Source organism: Puma concolor, chromosome C2, assembly GCF_028749965.1.
Source record: "Puma concolor isolate L17-30 chromosome C2, mPumCon1.1.hap2, whole genome shotgun sequence".
NCBI classification, from domain to species: Eukaryota; Metazoa; Chordata; class Mammalia; order Carnivora; family Felidae; genus Puma; species Puma concolor.
The window spans coordinates 23513179-23532108 of record NC_141675.1 but is presented as its reverse complement, the minus strand read 5'-3'; the positions used below and the strand labels follow the sequence as shown (position 1 = coordinate 23532108).

General features: G+C 41.5%; 1 protein-coding gene across 9 annotated transcripts in view; it reads right to left on the bottom strand.

The window, feature by feature from the left end:
* The window catches only part of SATB1 (SATB homeobox 1), a 100512-nt gene that overhangs the window by 63513 nt on the left and 18069 nt on the right, over positions 1 to 18930 (bottom strand). For 4 of the 9 annotated variants that reach the window (XM_086674213.1, XM_086674211.1, XM_086674216.1 and 1 more), the window contains 4 exons: positions 12600 to 12834; positions 8724 to 8900; positions 7821 to 7947; positions 6931 to 7054 (listed from right to left, as the gene is read on the bottom strand). In XM_086674213.1, the coding sequence (XP_086530339.1) occupies positions 6931 to 7054; positions 7821 to 7947; positions 8724 to 8900; positions 12600 to 12810 (639 nt within the window). In that variant the 5' untranslated portion in view covers positions 12811 to 12834. Of the gene's footprint in view, positions 1 to 6930; positions 7055 to 7820; positions 7948 to 8723; positions 8901 to 12599; positions 12835 to 15526; positions 16087 to 16302; positions 16527 to 18930 lie in introns of those variants that run through there. The other 5 variants (XM_086674218.1, XM_086674219.1, XM_086674210.1 and 2 more) reach the window with 4 other exon arrangements.

The window sequence follows — 18930 nt, the reverse complement described above, 5'->3', positions numbered from 1 at the left end:
GGGCTGAGGCTCTCTCCTGTTATGTTAAAGGCTCTCTTATGTTTTTTATACTCCGAACACGTTATGATCGAGCAGTTTCCAATGAAACAGGAAAAAAAAAAAAAATTGGGTGCGTGTATCTATTTGTTTTGATTATCCCGAATTTAAGGTCTTTTGTTTATTTGTTTACGAGTCTGGCCAAATCTGACACGAAATAAAGCAGGTTTAAAAAGCAAGTCCAGACAGAGCCCAACTTGAAATTTAAGTAGTAGTTGCAAAAAAAAGACACTCAAAAGCACTCGAAAACTAGCTCTGTTTTAGCAAGAAAATCAGATTTATTAGCATGATTCGGTTAACTTGAAAAAAAATTAGAAAATAGCATTTAATAGGCTTTTTCCAGGCCAGGTCTATACTCCTCAGCCTTGGCAGTATTTATTATTCTGCAAGTCAGAGAAAAAAAAAAATAGGGGAAATGCTCTCATGATATGGTAATTTTCCTTGCATTAGTGATTTTGAGGTCAAAGGAAACCTGTTCAGATCTAAAACAAAGCACAGGTAAAAATCTATTAAGTGAAAATGAAGTACTTACACATTGTTAAGCACTCTCTAAATTGGCATGGCTTAAACTCTTATGTTTTACTATTGTGAAAAGATAGCAGCTATAAAATATTTGAGATCAATCCATTTTAAGTTAGATGCTTTATTAAGTTTGGCTTTTTTGATTAATATATCTGAAAGGTTACAGAGAGCTAACATCAAGCTACAGTAAAATCCTTATGTATCTAAATCAGCTAAAAATGAGCCTGCTATATGAGACTTAGGAAAACTTGCAATTTGGAGCGCATTTTTATTCTTCTATTGTAAATTCTATACATTATAATATTAACACAGAGCAGATGACTAAGTTCAAAGAGAATGAAGAATAACTAGTTCCAATAGGAAGGCAGAAAAAAATAAGTAGCAATTCACACTACTACCCATATAAGACTGGTTTACCATTTCCTTTATGAATCTCATTGCTGAAAATGGTAGTAAAATCCAATCAGTATCAAGTACTTCAGTGCCTGGCAAAGCAGATGTTCATAACCTTGGATACCCACGGTCAGTAGGGTAAGGACTGGGAAAAGTCCTAGAATTTAAAAAAGTTTATGTATCCAATAATATTTATGTATTATATCAGGAACGGGCAAGTACAAAAACCTACAAGCACATCTCAAACAGGAAACGCTCTATTTTTAAATGGAGTTGGGCAGTTATATCCTCATCTATCATATCAGGCCAGTGGCTGAGGAAGGTCTGTACTTGCAAATAGACTCAAGAAATTAAAGTGCCCACTATTTCCAATGCAAATTCCTAACATTGTCTTGGGGTTCAAAATGAAGGCCTATTAGCTCAATTATACCTATTGATCCAGATGGATGTGACAGGATGGGGGGAGGAAGTGACTGCCATAGAGCTAGTAAACTCAAGCCTTTTGGAACCTCCAAAACACCCGTATCCCAGAAGTTAGTCCCTGTGCTCTAAACTACCCTCTCACTTCTAAACTAGGGGCATGAAACACTAATACTTTCAAAGCAAGTCAACGTGCATACAACAAAATCAAAACACATCTGCTAAACCAAAATTTCAGCAACGAGAATAAATGCGATTGGAAAACTGTAAGTAGTTACCAGTACTTCAGGGAAATGGAAGTATTTTACAAAACGCATCAAATTAATTTGAGAAAGCCTTAAAAAAAATCCTTCATCTATATATGACCAAGAAGGATATTTGGTTAAGCTCACAGGCTCTGGGTGTGAATTCTCTCTCCTCTGCTTTAGCAGCTATGTAACCATGAGACTCATTTAAACGCTGCCTCGGGTTCCTCCACTGTGAGTACAACACAAACTATACTCCACTCAGGGTGATGGACTTGCCCATCCTACATCAAAAGCACTAAATAAAAATTATTATTTCACTTATGAAGGTGTATCATCCTTATTACCACATAGAAAACAGGAAGCCTGTCACACAGCAGACTGCCAATACATAGTTTTGAATGAGTTAAGTATGTGAACGTGTGAATAAATTTCATAGGGTTAGACTCTCAGATGAAATACAATATATGAATATTGATGTTGGGTGCTGTCTAGAGAGTGATTTTTTTAAACTTTTTAAAGTGTTGGGGCGCCTGGGTGGTGCAGTCGGTTAAGCGTCCGACTTCAGCCAGGTCACGATCTCGCGGTCCGTGAGTTCGAGCCCCGCGTCGGGCTCTGGGCTGATGGCTCAGAGCCTGGAGCCTGTTTCCGATTCTGTGTCTCCCTCTCTCTCTGCCCCTCCCCCATTCATGCTCTGTCTCTCTCTGTCCCAAAAATAAATAAACGTTGAAAAAAAAAAATTAAAAAAAAAAAAACTTTTTAAAGTGTTTATTATTTTTGAGAGACAGAGAGAGAGAGAGACAGAGCGTGAGTGGAGGAGGGGGAGAGAAAGACACACACACAGAATCCGAAGCAGGATCCAGGCTGTCAGCACAGAGCCCGACACAGGACTCGAACTCACTGACCAGGAGACCATGACCTGAGCCGAAGTCAGACGCTTAACTGACTAAGCCACCCAGGTGCTCCCTCTATAGAGTGATTATTAATGCTTATTTACAAATTTTCAAAAGTGTCATTTCAGTCTAAAAATTATGAAACAATAATGTAAAGTGCAATTTAAAAAACACGTATTTATAGTATAACTGATACGGATTTTTAAGTTGTTGCTCTGGTGCTATGCATCATATAGACTGAAAATCAACGCAGCACAGAGGTCTATTAGATGCTTATGGCAGCGACTGTCAAATTTCATAGAATCAGCATGATCAAATGGTAAGCTTCAGAAGGGCAGGTTTACCTGTCCTACCAATACCTAACAGAAAGTCTGACATATATTAGATCTTAGATGCTCTCAGGAAAAGGAAAGATGATTTTATTCAATACAACTTCTAAATGAAACATTCTTAGGAGGGAGGGGAGGGTGGGTGATGGGTATTGAGGAGGGCACCTGTTGGAATGAGCGCTGGGTGTTGTCTGGAAACCAATTTGACAATAAATTTCATATAAAAAATAAATAAATGAAACATTCAAACTTAAATACATTTTATATATATTTTGCTACTTGAAAATAAAAATGATGCTTTTCACTTACTTCATGTAGGACTAGGGCCTGGAGCTACTGATCTCTAGGCGAGAAAGGAAATAGTAATCCAATCCCTTAACAATGTGAAAGTCGTGATGGGTTAGTGTGTGTGTGTGTGTGTGTGTGTGTGTGTGCGCGCGCGCGAGTGTGTGTGGTGGGGTAGGGGTGGTAAAAATGCACGTATCAGATTATAATTTCTCAGGAATATCTGATCTAAACATTTTTAGAAGAAAGACATCAGTTAGGCTGGGAGAAGTAATCATTGACCTTTTAACAAAATGAATGTATCCTTACACTGAATGTATATATGTTTATCCAGTGCTTAAGTTCAATTTCTAAAACTTCAGGGAAAACTAAAATGAAAATGAAATGTTTTATTGTAAATCAAATGTTTACTTCTTTTTAAGTTCCCATTTACCTCCCGAATCCATACACTCAACGTTCTTATGACCACAGGCTTTCTTGTCCCCAAGCCAGATTGATTCTCTCCTTCTTACTTGCAGTTCAGAATACAACGCCCACCTTAGCCAACCACATCCACTGAAAAAAGTAAAAGTAACAAGAAAGCGACCAAGAAAGCGATCGACTTCAGCTCCATAAGGAGCTTAGTGTTTGCATCTTAGCATGTTTTTACAAAAATAAACACGTGGTACCAAAACGTAATAGATGGATGTCAATCTATTTGGGCAGATTCATGATTTAGGAAAGCAGTCATAGAAATAAAGGCATAGTTATAAATCAAACCACATGCACCCTTATGGAATTTCTGCAGCTGGAGAAAACCTTGCAAATATTATCACACATTATTGCACAAAAACATTAAGTGTGCATTTTAAAATCAACACACTCTAAAATTTATCATTGGGAAGGATTTTTGGGTCAGACACTAACCAGTGTTTTGACTAACCTCTAGGCTCACTGGCTTCTTCATCTGTCCAAGGAAGAGTCTGGGTACAATAAAAACCTAGTTTGAATATTCCAAGGACATCTGTCTAGCAAGTGTGGGGCAATCCTCCTAAGAGCACTGGAGGCAAGGCTTCTCAGGCACCCCAAGCACATTCCTGCTGGATTCCCATTGGTTTTCCCTCCTGGACTCTACTCTGTAAAGGGAGTCAACCTAGGGTCGTCCATAGGCTGGACATTCTGCTAAGCATAATATTAAGGGGCCCTGTAGCTATACTTGCTATTGAGGTATTTTATCATAGTAAACAAAACTCTCAATGTACAGCAAAATGTGCATATTAGACTTTTATACTCAAAATTCTCAAGCAAGTAGATCAAAACTCCACAGGCGGGGGAGGGGGATAAACACCTCTTAACATGAGTGTTTCTTCACGTCAGGTTCCATTTTGTGTAAAACTGAGGCAATATTTACTTGCAAGGCATTTTTCACAATGCCATCTTCATCGCTGTATCTCAACCACAGGGGAGAGAAAGAGTTGTTTCGCCAAGCTCAGCATATATTTTGGGCTAAGGCCTTACAGAGCCTGGTTTTCTCTTCTTTAATAACTTATGACAGAAAAGAAAATAAAGAAGCAAAGGGAAACCAGTTCATTATTACAACGTTCCAAATTAAGTATTACGATCCATGGACTCATTCTAGAGAGAGAAATAACCCCCTCATTTAAAGAACAGGTCGCATTTTTTTCATATTAAGCATTAAATTGATCTCAAATATCTGTTGCCACTGGTAAACCACATGTAGTCTTTTCGAAAGATATTTTTAAAGAAAGGACAACTGTAATTACAACTGATGTTGAAGTTACAGCCTGGTTTCACCACTTCACGATTACAGCAGGGGCTCCTGCTTACACACAGCCACATGTTCTCCTAAACGTGTCTCCACAGAAGTTCACCAACGGAGGACTCCAAAACCAAGCCCCGAATTTCATTTGGTCATTCTGTTTAATGTTATAATTGTCTGTATTCAATTCATTTCCCATGATAACATTAAGTACGTTCACAATTATATTTACAGGCTATAGTGAGGTAGAGTTTACTGGCTGAATGTTGATGTCACTGAACAATCAGTTCTCACTGCTTATATCAATAAATACTGGTACTAGCATTCTCTTCTCCAGTTCACAGTAAATGCCTGAAATCGTTGCCTGAATTTCCTTCCAAAATCAATGGAACATTTAGCAACATACTGGGGCTATGTAGGTCTTAACTTTGATTTCTAAAAAAGTTTATTTCTAGGCCATTTCAAATTTTCAAATGCTAGTAACCAAGTGACATTATCTGGAGTTGTCTGCGAAACCCAAAGTCCCAGATGTAAGAGTCACCTGCTTCATTATATCATCCTATTGATTTAACTGTGTTTAATTAATTTAAATTACTTTTATTCAATGGTTATAAATTCACATCCTCCCTACTCCAAGGGTGAGCACATCCTCTCTACTCCAAGGGTGAGAGAGGGAAGATAGAAGGAAATAAGCTAAATGACAAAAAGAATTTGCCCTGAATTCCAAGAAACTGACACCTGCAATATGAAAATTTTTTTCACCTATGGCTACAGCTTACCTTATAATATAGGAAGCCATAATTAACTATAAATTTAATTCACTTGCTTCACTCCTATAATCGTTAACAAATATCAAAGTAAAGCCGATGGACTGTAATGCAGCAACCTGCATTACAGGGATACATGGGAGTTTCCATAAGACAGTAGCACAAAAGCCCGCAAGCTTCCTTCTGAAGGTACCAGTACCTTCACAAGCATCACACTGGAAGTATATTTTGAGAAAATCTCAAGAGCAGAAATGTTTATAGCAGAGTCATACGGTTCACATTCAAGTGACTGACAGACTAACACTCAGGATTACATTCTGAACCTGACATAAAAGAAAAACTTCAAAACGGGGTAAAAATCTCGTCGGATCGTACTTGAATCATACTAGATCACGGGATGACCTCACATCGGGTTTGACACCGGGGGATGGCATCTTGACACAATTAGGTAGCGACTACACAAGCAGCCCATGAAGAGCAGGTTCACAGCACCCTTTCTTACGTGAAATCAGCTAAGCGTGATCAAAAATGTTTGGTTTGAAATTTAGAAAAAGGGGCAGTCTCCATCTAGAGTTTTAGTTACGCTTCACCAAAATTCATTCTAAAATATCAAATACAATAATAAATCTTTGTCTCATTTCAAGAGTCTCTGATAACATGACAGGAATCTCAGAGGAAAAAAATAAAATTCCACCAAAGAACAAAGCAAAACAAGTAAACCAATGCCACAGAACTGGTGACAAAACCCCGAGCACCACTCAACCTTTAGTTACAGGGAAGAAACTTCTTATTTCTATGATTGTTTATACGAAGTGCTTTTTTTCCTCCTTTTTTTGTAACGGATAAAATATCTAGAAACTGTACTCTTTTTTTTTTTTATTGAGGTAGCATGGCGAAGTTTTCCATTAACACTTACACTGCCACTCGCGCTTACCAAAGGTTCCTGGAGGTTATACAACCTTTACTCTCTCTTACATAAGGACACTCAGGAGAATGCAGCTTCCATGCTCCGAGAACTCAGAAGAGGAATCTAAAAACAAGCTAAGGCAGTCTTCTGCTGAGCTGTTTCTCCTTTGCTCTTTTCCCCAAGGGAGGAAAAGCGTAACGGTGCTGTCCAGAATAAATCAGGCATATTGTTACAAGTCACCAGTGGTCAAGTCACCTTGCAATTTTGACAGACCTGCTTCAGATACCAGTTGCTTTCGACTATGGAGCCCCATCAAACCTGAAATCAGGGCTGCCCATGATGGCTTATTATTTATTACATGCTATGCTAAGTACCTGTGAAAGGGGGCACTCCTTGGCCAACGAACTCTGATTCATATCTTTCAGTAAGTCCTTCAGAGCATTCCTTACTGTGGTGTGCGACCATTGTTCGGGAGGCAAGTCTTCTAGTTTGGGGCAACTATTTGAGACATAGATTAGAAAGGGGATTATTACAAGATTGCATCCCGCTGCAGAACATTCCTTTAAGACAGACAGATTTCATTTTGCGCATCAAACAGATGCATCTGGAGATTGCTCTCGGTCTCCTGATTGTTCCGATTAGTTAATTACTTTATACAACACATCTGCTGTATCGATGCATGAATTATACATCAGCTGCCTGTGGTGGCTATTTTTTCACGTTACTTCTACCTTCCTGCTCTGATGCGCTTGGGAAGACAATTTAAGGTGTACTGCTTTCTCGCGAGCCATCGTGAAAAGCATTAACGTATTAACCGTTTTCCTTTCGTGACTCCGTTCATACGAATTAAAATGGTAAAAAAAAATATATAAATAAATGAGATCGCGGCAATAGTGAATAAGGCATTCTTTCACAAAATGTACACAGATGGCACTGTTCATGATATGCAAAAATATTTTTCTCTTAAGTAAACTTTATGTAAAATGCCTTCTTGTAATGCATCATTTAATTGACTAAATATAAAAAGTCTTGTCTTTTGATATCCTGCATAAAACCTACAAATTTGGGGGTGGGGGGGGGAGCGGGTTTTCAATATCCACTGAAGTTAGGAAAATAAAGCAGAAGGGGCAAAACAATGAAATCAATTTGGATTTACCTTTCTGAAACACCCAGTAAATGCACATCAAAGGCTGACCAGACACGCTTTATTTCCAAAGAGCAGGCACGGAAAACGTTCTGCCCTAGAACTGCTGTCCTGACTCACCTGTGTAACTGAATTTTCAATGTGACCACATGATACACGTCTTGAAGCATATCTGCTACCGTAGCATCAGGGGCGTCTGTCACATAAGATAGTGGCACTGGATTCCACTTTCCGACCTGGATTAGCCCTATTCCAGATAAAGAGAATACATCACTAAATATTGTACCCTTCAGATAATATTTCCAGCAGGAGGTTGTCGTTGTCCTTGTTTTTTACGCTGCCCCCACCACAAGCAATACTGTGATTTCTGTTTGAATGATTCCCTTCCCTCTAAGAGGCAGGTCAATGAAAATATTCACAGCTTAGCTTTCCAAATTGTAAAATTATGTAAATGACTGAAGGGTTGTTTATTATTTGGGAAATAAAAGCCCATCAATAAAACCTATGCACAGGCCACATTTTCCTAACTTACAGGAAGTTCTAATAAGACATAGCTGAACCAGTTCTAAATGGCTTTACGATTTAGATAAGATTCTCTATTGCAATGGGAATCAGCATTGAAAAATACTTTACAGCCCATAAAACCATCAGAAACAGAATAAAAGAAACAGAACTAGATATTCAGTCATAAATGCAAATTGACTCTCAACAGTCCATCTGCTCAAATACGCTCCTCACTTCCTTGTGGGTCCTCAGTGGAGCAGATTATTAAGGTCAATAAGCATACTAATGATTCAGCTGAAGTAATTTAAAAAAAAAAAATCTACCTCGACATTCCACACGCGCAAAATGTGTGTTAACTAAACCAAACTGAATTAAGCCAATTTTTTAAACCCACAGTCTATAAGGCACGAGTGCAACACACAGGCTACAGTTCTTTGGATAAAAATATTCAGTGCTTTCCCTGCAAAGTAAACAAAGGATGCCAAGCAATTTTTCCAACCCCACGGATGCATTATTTACCTTTGGCCTGGGCAGCAGAGCTATGCGAATAACCCAGAGACAGCAATGCCATTTCTATCAGCTGGTTGAAGAGCATATCCTTTCTCACCAACACAAATTCCGCATGCTCCTCCTTGCAGTCATATTCAATGGCATTTTCATAATGTTCCACCACGCAGAAAACTGGCAGCATGGTTCCTGTCAAAGAGACAGAGAAAGAGAGACGCAAACCGACAGCCTTCAGATACACAATCCGGGGGGAGGAAAAACTAAGCCATGAAAATAAATCTTCCCAACAGCGAGAGAAGGGGACACTGTGTTTCCCAGGCACACAGGGCACAGAAGTACAAGCACGCACACACAAACATGTACGTTCTTTCAGGTTTTAAAGTTGTAAGAGAAATATTTAACTAGAATGTGAACTTGGTCCTAAGGTAACCTGGGCTCTGTTTTCATCTCAACAGTGTATTTTCCAAAGTCAATTAACGCAGAATTACCTTTTTGATCAACTAATAATGCTGACGAGAGAGAAGTATCTTGTCTGATCTCCCAGAAGTGGTATACAGTGTGCAAATGTAACTCACTACACTGGTCTTCAAAGGAACCCACCTTCCCGCTTCCTACATGCTTTTGTTGATATTGAACTTGTCCTGCTTGTGCCCAGAGGATCTTTGCCTATAAAATTATTAGCATTTTTCTTCCTTTTTAAAGATCGTTACTTAACAGTTCCATATGAGAAACACAAAACTTAACCAAACTGATGTTCAAAATATGTGATTTCAATATGTGCATAATGCAAATAATTAAGATTTATCTTTATGGCTACTCATTTAATCTACCTTACTAAAAAGACATCACAGTGACCACCTGCCCTTAAAATAAACAATCTTTGTGACAGGTTAGGAGACAGAGAAAAGGAAACTGGCCTCGTAATAACAGATTCGGATAAAGGAATCTGCACAGATCTGATGTGTTCTCTATTTACTTTAATCCATGTAATAACTCAGTAGCCAGACTATTATTAATAAGCACAGGCCACACCACTGTTGGGAAAGAGGCTTCTAGAAACTGAAATCACGGAATGCTGTAGTCCTCAAGGTGTTTATGCAGCGCACTGTCAGACTTCCAGTGATATACGGAAAAGGGTTAAAAGCAGATGCGTCTGAACTGTACTGTGGCAAACTGCCAGGAGGGTATCATCTTTAGCATAAATGATGACAAGGGTTACTTTAACAGGGCACCCAGGATCCCCAATTAGTCCTATAACGTTAATGCCTCTATAAGCTCTGCCCTCTGGACTCCCAGAATCAATCCTCCCAACTTCTGGAGATTTCTAGCACACACCAACCAGAGCTAAAAATCAGGATATCCTACTGACACCAGCGATGCCCTTCCAACACGCTCTGTTTTCTTGTTTATGCTGAACAAAAGCTGGCAGTAAAACAGCTACATTTGTCTACATGTGCATCTTCACCAAAGCCTTAGCGAACTGTTCACTAGAGATTCTAGCTCTGACAAATAAACCCCTTTAGGTTTACTTAGGAAAGCTCACAAACTCATTCGGAGGTACCCAACAGGCTAGGCATGAAAAACAAGCCACAGAGCTTGCCAATATTCTTGTCATTCATTCATCTGTTTTATACCAGAGAGAGAACCTGTCAGGGATCAGAAGAAGACTTGGGAAGACCACAGCAAAAATAGCAACATGCAAACTGGTGATTTCTTCCTTGGCTTGAAGGTACTTTGGCAAAATTTCCTACACAAATAAACAAAAACATCCAACCTCTTTTTCTTAAGTAGTGCTTTCTCATCTCAGCCACAATTTTTATCTAGCACCTGTCAAACAGAAACCATGCACATGAAAAATAAGATGAAAAAACAACAACAACAACACATCATCACCACCAAAAAGCTTTAGTAATTTTGTTGTTTGAAGCTGAGAACCTTCTACAATTAAACTGGATTTTAAAAATATGTCACTGTGAAAGCAGTGTTTTAAAAAAAAAATTGAGCAGGAAGTGAAATTACTGTACTTTGGTTTCTCCTCCCCCTGTTCTGATGGCTTCAAAGAGTTGGGTTAGTGCAACAAAAACACACGCATTGATTTTTCCTCTTATAGAATGATACAGACGTGTTCTATACTCTATGCTCCTTAGACCTATGAAAGCAACTGTCGCTTTTGCAAACTGTTGAAACATACTGGATTTACTCTGGATTTTATTTCGAGATACCCTATAGATAATTAAGGTGACTACTGATAAGGGGCAACAGAATCACTTAATTACAAATCTAGCTGCTAAACCTCCCAGCCAACTTGTCACCGTCGCCTTACTGATACTGGGAGTAACGCTGAACAGGAGCCTTCTCTGAACTGTCTGATTATTAGTGCTAGTGTTTGGCGAGACTTCCAACTACAGCAACTTCGTAACCTTCCAGCATTAAAAGGGGAGTGCACTGGTCACTGCTGAATGCTAAAAATACCACATGATTTAAACCTGGAGGCAGTCTTAGAAGCTTTTGCTGAAGGTTTATGAGCCTGTGTAAACAGCACGTCTGCCATAAGGAGCAGTGAAGTCTGTAGAATCCTTGTCTAAAACTGTCCTGGCATTAAAGTTTGCTGTGCAAATATCACATAATACCAGAGACAGCTGAAATCTCCTATTTAGGAATTTATGGAACTTATATGTTTGCAGGCGTCAGAAAGTCTTTTTTATAGAGCCCCAGTGCTTCACAGTACAATATTAATGCACTCAGTTTGAAAAGCCGTAATAAATTATATTTTTAATGCTCTTACCCTGGCTTTCTTAAGATGCATACATTCTTGGCAAACAATCAATAAATAGGGTAATCATGAGTAGAGGCCAAAGAATTTGCTGAAGTGCTGTTTTTCCATTTTTAATAGATAAAGATCTAACAATACGGACTGCTGTGTCTGTTCATTTCAGGATCAATATATTCTTTGTTTTCGCCAAACCAAGAAAAAAATAAATGATTGTATGATAAATGTTATGCATCAAACACAATGAAATTCCTCTGCCTTCTAACTTTACCTACTTAATATTCTTGGTTGCTAAAAGATGGCATTTTTATCCTTGGCTTATTAGCAAATGTAAGGAGAATCTGACTCCTATGCACAGTTGTTCAGAGACGAAATAAAGACCATTATGAGGCACACACGTTCTACCCATAGAGGCACTGATCTACACAAGTAGCGGTGCTGAACACAAAGTTGTTAAACTTCATCAATTTAATACAAAATTGGTAGAAAGGAGTCACACAGTTACACGCTTCTCCCGATAAACTTGCCTAAGTCTGCCCTTCCTTCATCAAAAATACTCAACTGCAGCAGAAATAAAGACCTAGAATCATCAGGTTTTTCACTGCTAAATAATAAATCTGCTCTTAAGAAAGCAAACCACAAAAAAGGGTATCGCAAAACTTTTCCATCGAATCACGTAAGGTTCCCATTGTCTCTGAAAACGACTGACAGCTAGCAACCCTCTGAAAAAGCTAGAGCAGTACTCAATCTAAGTGTCTTATTCTCAATCAGGGTTAGTTTAAGCAACAGCCACCTACATATTCTCTACTACCACAACACCTTATCCACGGAAGCCTTGTGTCAGGAAGGCCATTATATGTAACTCAGTCCTTATCATCCCAAACAGTCAAAGACTGCAGTCTACATAGGAGACTCAGGTACTGCACTCAAGCACAGAGCCTATACTTTCCAAACATGACGGACGCTGCAGCCTGGAATGCAACTCATTTCACATCAGAAAGAGAATCAAGGAAAAGGACATACAGAGACACGTTCTGCCTCTCCCACCCCCACACAAAGTGGCCTTGAGTAGACACAAGGGCTTGCAGCTCTCCAGGATTGGGCTCCCAAGTATTTACCTTTCCTAAGGTTGGTTTTCATCAGATGGCCCGAGTGTTTTAAAGGCACTCCCTGCATTTTTGCACCTGTGCTCCCAAGCCTTCCTCTTCCTAGCGGGCTCCCGTTCTGCTCCAGGCGGGCAATCTTGGCTGGTGGACCCTTCGGATCACTCACATTGTTAGACATTTCTGAATGTTCTTTCCCCTGAGTTGCCTCGTTCAAATGATCCATACTCAGTTACCCTCTAAAGATCACCTGCCAGAATTTAAAAAGAAGACATGTTATAATTGGGTGGGGGTCTCTCCCTAGCTCTTCCTCTCTCTTCCTCTCTCTCTCTCTCTCTCTCTCTATACGATACACCAAGTAAATGTTTTGTCCCTATTTCTCTCCACAAATATAACATACTTGTAAAATTGCTTAACTAGGTACATAATATAATGCAGATGTTAATTCTATTTCTAGATCACAGTATTACATTTCCATTCAAGTTAACAAAATAATTTGTGGAGACTGTAGCAACACACATTAGAATAAAAACACAATTTGTCACCTACCAACAAAACTAAGTTGGAGGAAATGGGCTTACTTGTAGAACAAGAATTACCACCAGTGTAGTTAAAAAGAAAATAACATATTTATGTACTCTCAATTTTTAAAAATTAGAAACTCATTACAGAACACAATAGCAACACTTTAATCAAGAATGGGAAGATTGTCACAGTCCAAAATATTAATTAGACCTGATGTGTATGTTTATATTTTTACATAGTTTAATTTTTATGAGGAAAAATAAATATATATATGCCACCTTAAAAAGAAGGTACTAAATATCTGCTTTTTAAACTCTTCATTGGCTTTACAGGTTGATTCACAGAAAAAGTTTTCAAGTTTTCCATTTTCAGGACTTACATGAGCTGTTAAAGACGTAGGCAAGTCTTGGCTCAAACATGTGATTGGATCCCTTCACCCTTAAGAAAATGGAAGGTGGAGGCTTTCTTCAAATATTTCAGGTACTGAAGCATTACAACTTATGTGTTTTAGTGTCAATATTTAGGCGTCCCTCAGTAATAGAATGCTGCTAACAAGCTCACCAGAAAAAAACTTGAAAATACTTTGTGTATACACATTAGATTGAAGTGCTAAACTCACTTTAAAAAAAAATCTTGATGATTTTGGTAAAACACAGTCACTACCATTTAGTATGCAGTGAAGTCAACATCTTAATTGACTTTAGGAAAAGTGTAACAGATCATTGTTTTCAGTTATATTGTACATTGGACATCAATTTTCATAGTTTCTAATAAAGCAATTAGTATGACCTCAAACTCCCTTCTAAAATACACTTTTAACTGGAACTGATAAGAACAGATTTAGTAGAATTATTTTATAAACTTTCATGGGACTTGAGGTGTGGAGCACACGAATACTAAGGGGTTGGGGATCATATTTAGGAAAGCCAAAGAGACTGTAATAATTACCACTTTCTTCCAGCTGTCTGGTAATTCAACATATCTTGTACTTTAAAAAAAAAAAAAATTATTGCACCAAAGAAGCTATTGAGATCTGTGTTTGTTGAAAGCCAGCTTGTATCAGCATGGCCTTTCTGTAAACATTTTTTGCCTGTTTAACCATAGATTACTTTGTTCATTATAATCAAGAAAAGAGGTGAATTGGGGTGGGAGGGGGGAAGTAACAATGGTAATCTGCAGGTTTAAAAGTAAAAGTAACCTTAAGAATACCAATTGAGGAACTATAAAGTTTGAGAAATAATGGCTATTTATCCTTGTACTCTAGGGTGGCACGCTGAGAACTAAAGGTTTACCCTTGATCGAGGTCCCATCTGTTTTTGGTTATGAGGTTCATTAACAATAAATGTGCCTCTTTTAACCACTTTTTATCAAGATTACTCTTCTCCATTATATTAGACTACTACCGTCTAAAGCCAAAATTAGAGAGCGATGATTATTAACTTATTCAAAACACTGTTTATAATGTTTCGTGTGGATTATAATACAGAGCTGCTTTTTCTGAAATTGGTTGCCTTACCCTAGAGCAGATGATGAATTTTAAAACATATGATTTGAAAAGAAAATACTTAACCCGTGGGGCAATTTGAGAAAAAAAGGTGGGGGTGGGGGGAAGTAGACAACAGCATCAAAGTTAATGCTACAAAACATATTAAGTAGTCATGAGGCTTAACAGCATTATAAGCTGTACAGCAAATGAAAGTGATAGATTATAATTTAGTTAATGTATTGACAATCAAAACATCATACAGGTCATGCAAAATTATCCTTCCAATACCCACCTATAAGAGTCTATTAAACACTCAGTCATCTTGTAAAAAGCTTTACATTATAAAGCAAAATTACATGCACATAAAACACCCAATTTACTCATTTAAACTCTATGCCCAAGGCTAAAGTTCACCAAACCTCAGTTTGGTCTTGCAAAGAGCGGCCTTCAGGGGCCTGCTGGACTGACAGCACGGGAACTAACTAAGGTCTCAACAGATGCCAGGCTTAAGAGTTTTCTTTTGAGTTACACATTTTAAAACGCATTTTAGTGTAAAGTCTGGTTGGCACACAGAATGCAGGTTACTTTCTCGAAATCCCGTTTCCCTCTCTCTAAAACAAGTCTATATGTGATCATTACTGAATTAAACCGAAAAATTAAACCGAAAAAAAGAAAAGCACAAAATTCTGGTTTCCAGAACCTATTTTTTGCAACGTGGGATCTTTTTCAACCAGTTCCTTGCTGGATCACCTCACTTGCCCCCACAGAACCCCATAATCACATTTTAAGAGATTGTGCCCTTATCCATTCCATATGGCCGGCACGATCCAGGCCAAGCTTTCACTGTGACCTTTTAAAGAGACAAAGAAGCAAAGTACTATCTAGAAACAGAAACACTGCAGTTTTACTGAGTGAAATTAGCAAAACCGACCTGAAACTCACCACTTCAAAACTTGACAGCATATAAATAACAAAAACAAAGGAGATTTCCTTTGCAGCCCGGGTTCTTGAAGAGAAGTTCAAGACTGATGTTTTCTATGTCCTTTTTTTTTTTTAATTAAAAAAAAAAAAAGCAGCAGACCTGAAGGCGACTTCCCCTGAAATTGTATTATTTTCTCTTCCCCTACCCCCGCCCCCCTAAGCGGGGGAAGGGCAGAAATAAACGTCTAGAAGAGTAGCCATGGGAGAGGGGGGTTAAAAAAAAAAAAATCACAATTCGAAAAACAACATATATGGTTTGTAAAATGTCTAACCTCGGAGAACGGGGTTTTGGATGGGGGAGGAGGGGAGAGTGGGAAGTAGGGAGGAGGGAGAAGATAAAATTGATCTGACAAGTGATTCGTTGGGGGGAAAATCGTAAAAACAAAGCAAAACCCGTTATGAGCCGTGCACTGTGGTGGTGCTGGGGAGGCGAGGTGGTGACTGAGGATTCTCTTAAAAAGGAAAGAAAAAAAAAAAAAAAAAAACCCACTGCGGACAAGGTCTCCAAAAAGGAAAAAAAAAAAAAAAGGTCCCCTCGCTCCCCTCCCTCCCTCCCTCCCGCTCGCTCTGGTTCTTGGGTGTGAGGACAGAAAGTCTACTTCTGGCTGTCACTTGCAGTATTATTTTCCAATAACCCCGGAGAACGCGGGGAGGGGAAGGCCACCTCGCCTCCCTTCCAACGGCCCCCACCCCCTCCCCAACAATTTCGACTGGTTATTAACAAACCTTAAACTTTCTTCCCACAGCCTCGCACCCCCAAGGAGGGCATCTACCGGGGAACAGCGAGGGTGGGGGGCAGAAGGTCGCGGAAAGAGCCCCGGAAAGGCACTGAAATGCCACTTTTGACTCGGCCCTCGCTGATAGCAGCCCCGAGGACCCTCTCCCAGCCCATTGACGCGGGGCTGCGAGCGCCTGGGGAGCCGAGTGAGTAGAGAGAGAGAGAGAGAGAGAGAGAGAGAGAGAGAGAGAGAGAGGGAGAGAAAGAGGGTCTGGGGGGAGGGGGAGGGAATCTGAAGGCACCCCCCCAGCCACTTCCACCGCCTCGGCAGCGACGAACTCCCCGCCCCCTCCCCCCAAAAAGTCGCCGAGCTCTCACTCAGCCCGAGTCCGAGGTAAACAACGAGCACCACAATGGCACTGGGACTTAGGGGGGAAAAGAAGCCCAGAAACCCCAACAAAACTGATGAGGAGTTTCCCGAAATGCAAGAGGAGGGGTGGGAAGCGTCCCTTGGAGTCGCCCCGGCTTCAGGCTCGGTCCCCGGGCCGGGCTAGAGGGCGGCTGTTGCTGTTGTTGTGACGAGGCCGGTTGTTGCTGGGTGGCACAGGGAGAGGTGTGTGTGTGTGTGTGTTTGTGTGTGTGTGTGTGTGCGTGCGTGTGAGCGCGAGTCCCCGGACGGGGCTGCTGCTCTCTCTCTCGCTCGCTCGCTCTCGCTCGCTCGCTCTCCCCCGCGCTGCCGTCTCTGCCCCCATTAAATTATTAGTTGACTCATCCCGGCCGCTGTCGCCGCCGCCGCCGTGCCCAGCTCGGCTCCGCGCGTCCGCCCGGGCTGCAGCCCTCTACGCCGCTGCTCCTGCCGCCGCTGCTGCTGCCGCTGCTGCCGCCGCCGCCGCTGTGGCTGCCGCTTCTTCCTCCTCCTCATTTTAATACAAAATCACCCCGCTCGCAGCCCCAGCCCCGAGCACGCAGCCTCCTCCCGGCCGCCCGCCGCCGCCCCGAGCCCTTCCCCAGCGGGGCCGGCTCATCCGCCGCGTCCGGGGAGCGGGAGCGAGCGAGAAAGTGGCGGCGGCGGCGGCGGAGGGGGGAGGGAGAGGAGGAGGAAGGGGGTGCGGAGCGGAGGAGGAAGGCGGCGGGGGGGGGGGCAGGGTGCAAGGAGAAGGCGGAAAAGGGATGGGGATTAAAACCCGGGCTGGAGGGCCGGGATTGGGGGAGGGGGCGGGGGCGGCGAGTTAAAAAGCAGAAAGACAAGTAACTAGTGAATGAGTGAGGGAAGGGGTGGGGGGGTGGGGGAGCGCACGATTTCCGGCCCAGGGCGCGCAAGAATTTGTAATGAGCTTGATTAGAGTGAGGCGGCCCGACATTTATTACACACAATACCCAGAATAACAGGGCGCCGCGCGAGGGCTAGCGCCGGCCGCCGCCAGGCGCGCCGGGGAGGGCGCGGAGGGGAGGGGAGAGGGGGCTTCCCTGGCAGCGGCCGCCTCGGCGGGGAGGGGAGCGCGCGGCGCGCGGGCGGCAGGGGCAGGTGTGCGAGAGTGAGCGGGGCGGGAGGAGGGGCACGACTGGCGGGGGGCGGCGGGGGGTGGGGGGGGAGAAAGTGCGGGGGAGGAGGGGGCGAGGGCCAGGGCGGGGGGTGGGGGGGGGAGGGCGACGGGGGAAACTAACCAACCACCCACGCGCGCAAAAGCCTCAGAAGGGAGTAGGTCGGGAGCGTCGCGGGCGGGCACCCGGGGGACAGGCGAGGCGGGGAGGGCGCAAAGGCCCCGCGGGAGAGGGGCTCGGGCGTACAGGTGACGGGCACGGAGTACAGAGGTAGGGGGACTTCAGAAGTGGCTGAAGGGGACAGACAATTGGAGGTAGATCTCTGCGGAGAAGCGCGGAGGGTGCAGAAACGTTTGCACAGGAATAAAGGCCGGGAGCCTTGAAAAGAAAGCTCTCGCGAATATTTATCCTCAAAGGAGGATGAATCCCAAACTATTGAGAGCCAACATTAAAAAAAAAAAAAAAAAAAAGATGAGCAAGAGCGTTCTGTATCTAGTCAGGGGTAGGTTCAAAACTCCCCTCACTTCTGAGCCATAAAACACGTTGGAGGAAGAAATACGTGGCCCATAGAGGCTGAGCCACAATTTGGGTCACTTGAAAGAGATCTGACTTGTTATCACAAAGGAGAAGATGCCACCGTTCTTAAATTAATTCACGACGAGTAAAAGAAAAGTTTGGATGGGTAAATACATCTGTCGTAGCAATAAATACTTGTGTAATCTAGGGTAAATTACCCGGTTAGATTAATGGTCATTAGCACAGAAGTATGATCCTCTTATTTAGATAATCTATTAAATATAGTTCCTATAAAAATGAAGAACATTACCATCTCATTCAAAACAAAGATGCAGCGTTTATCGCTTGGGTTTCAATACTAACATCTTAGAACCCTGAAGGCAGTTAATCATTAAACAAAACCAAAAATGTTGTAAGAATTATTTTTCAGAGTACACTAGTAGGGAAAAGAGAAAAATCGGTCAGATAAACATTTTGTTACACATAAAAAAAGCAACAAGTTAGCACAAGTACTGAGATAAGAGGGAAATATGCAAATTAAGCTCTTTAAAGCTACCAATACACTCTTAGAGACACTG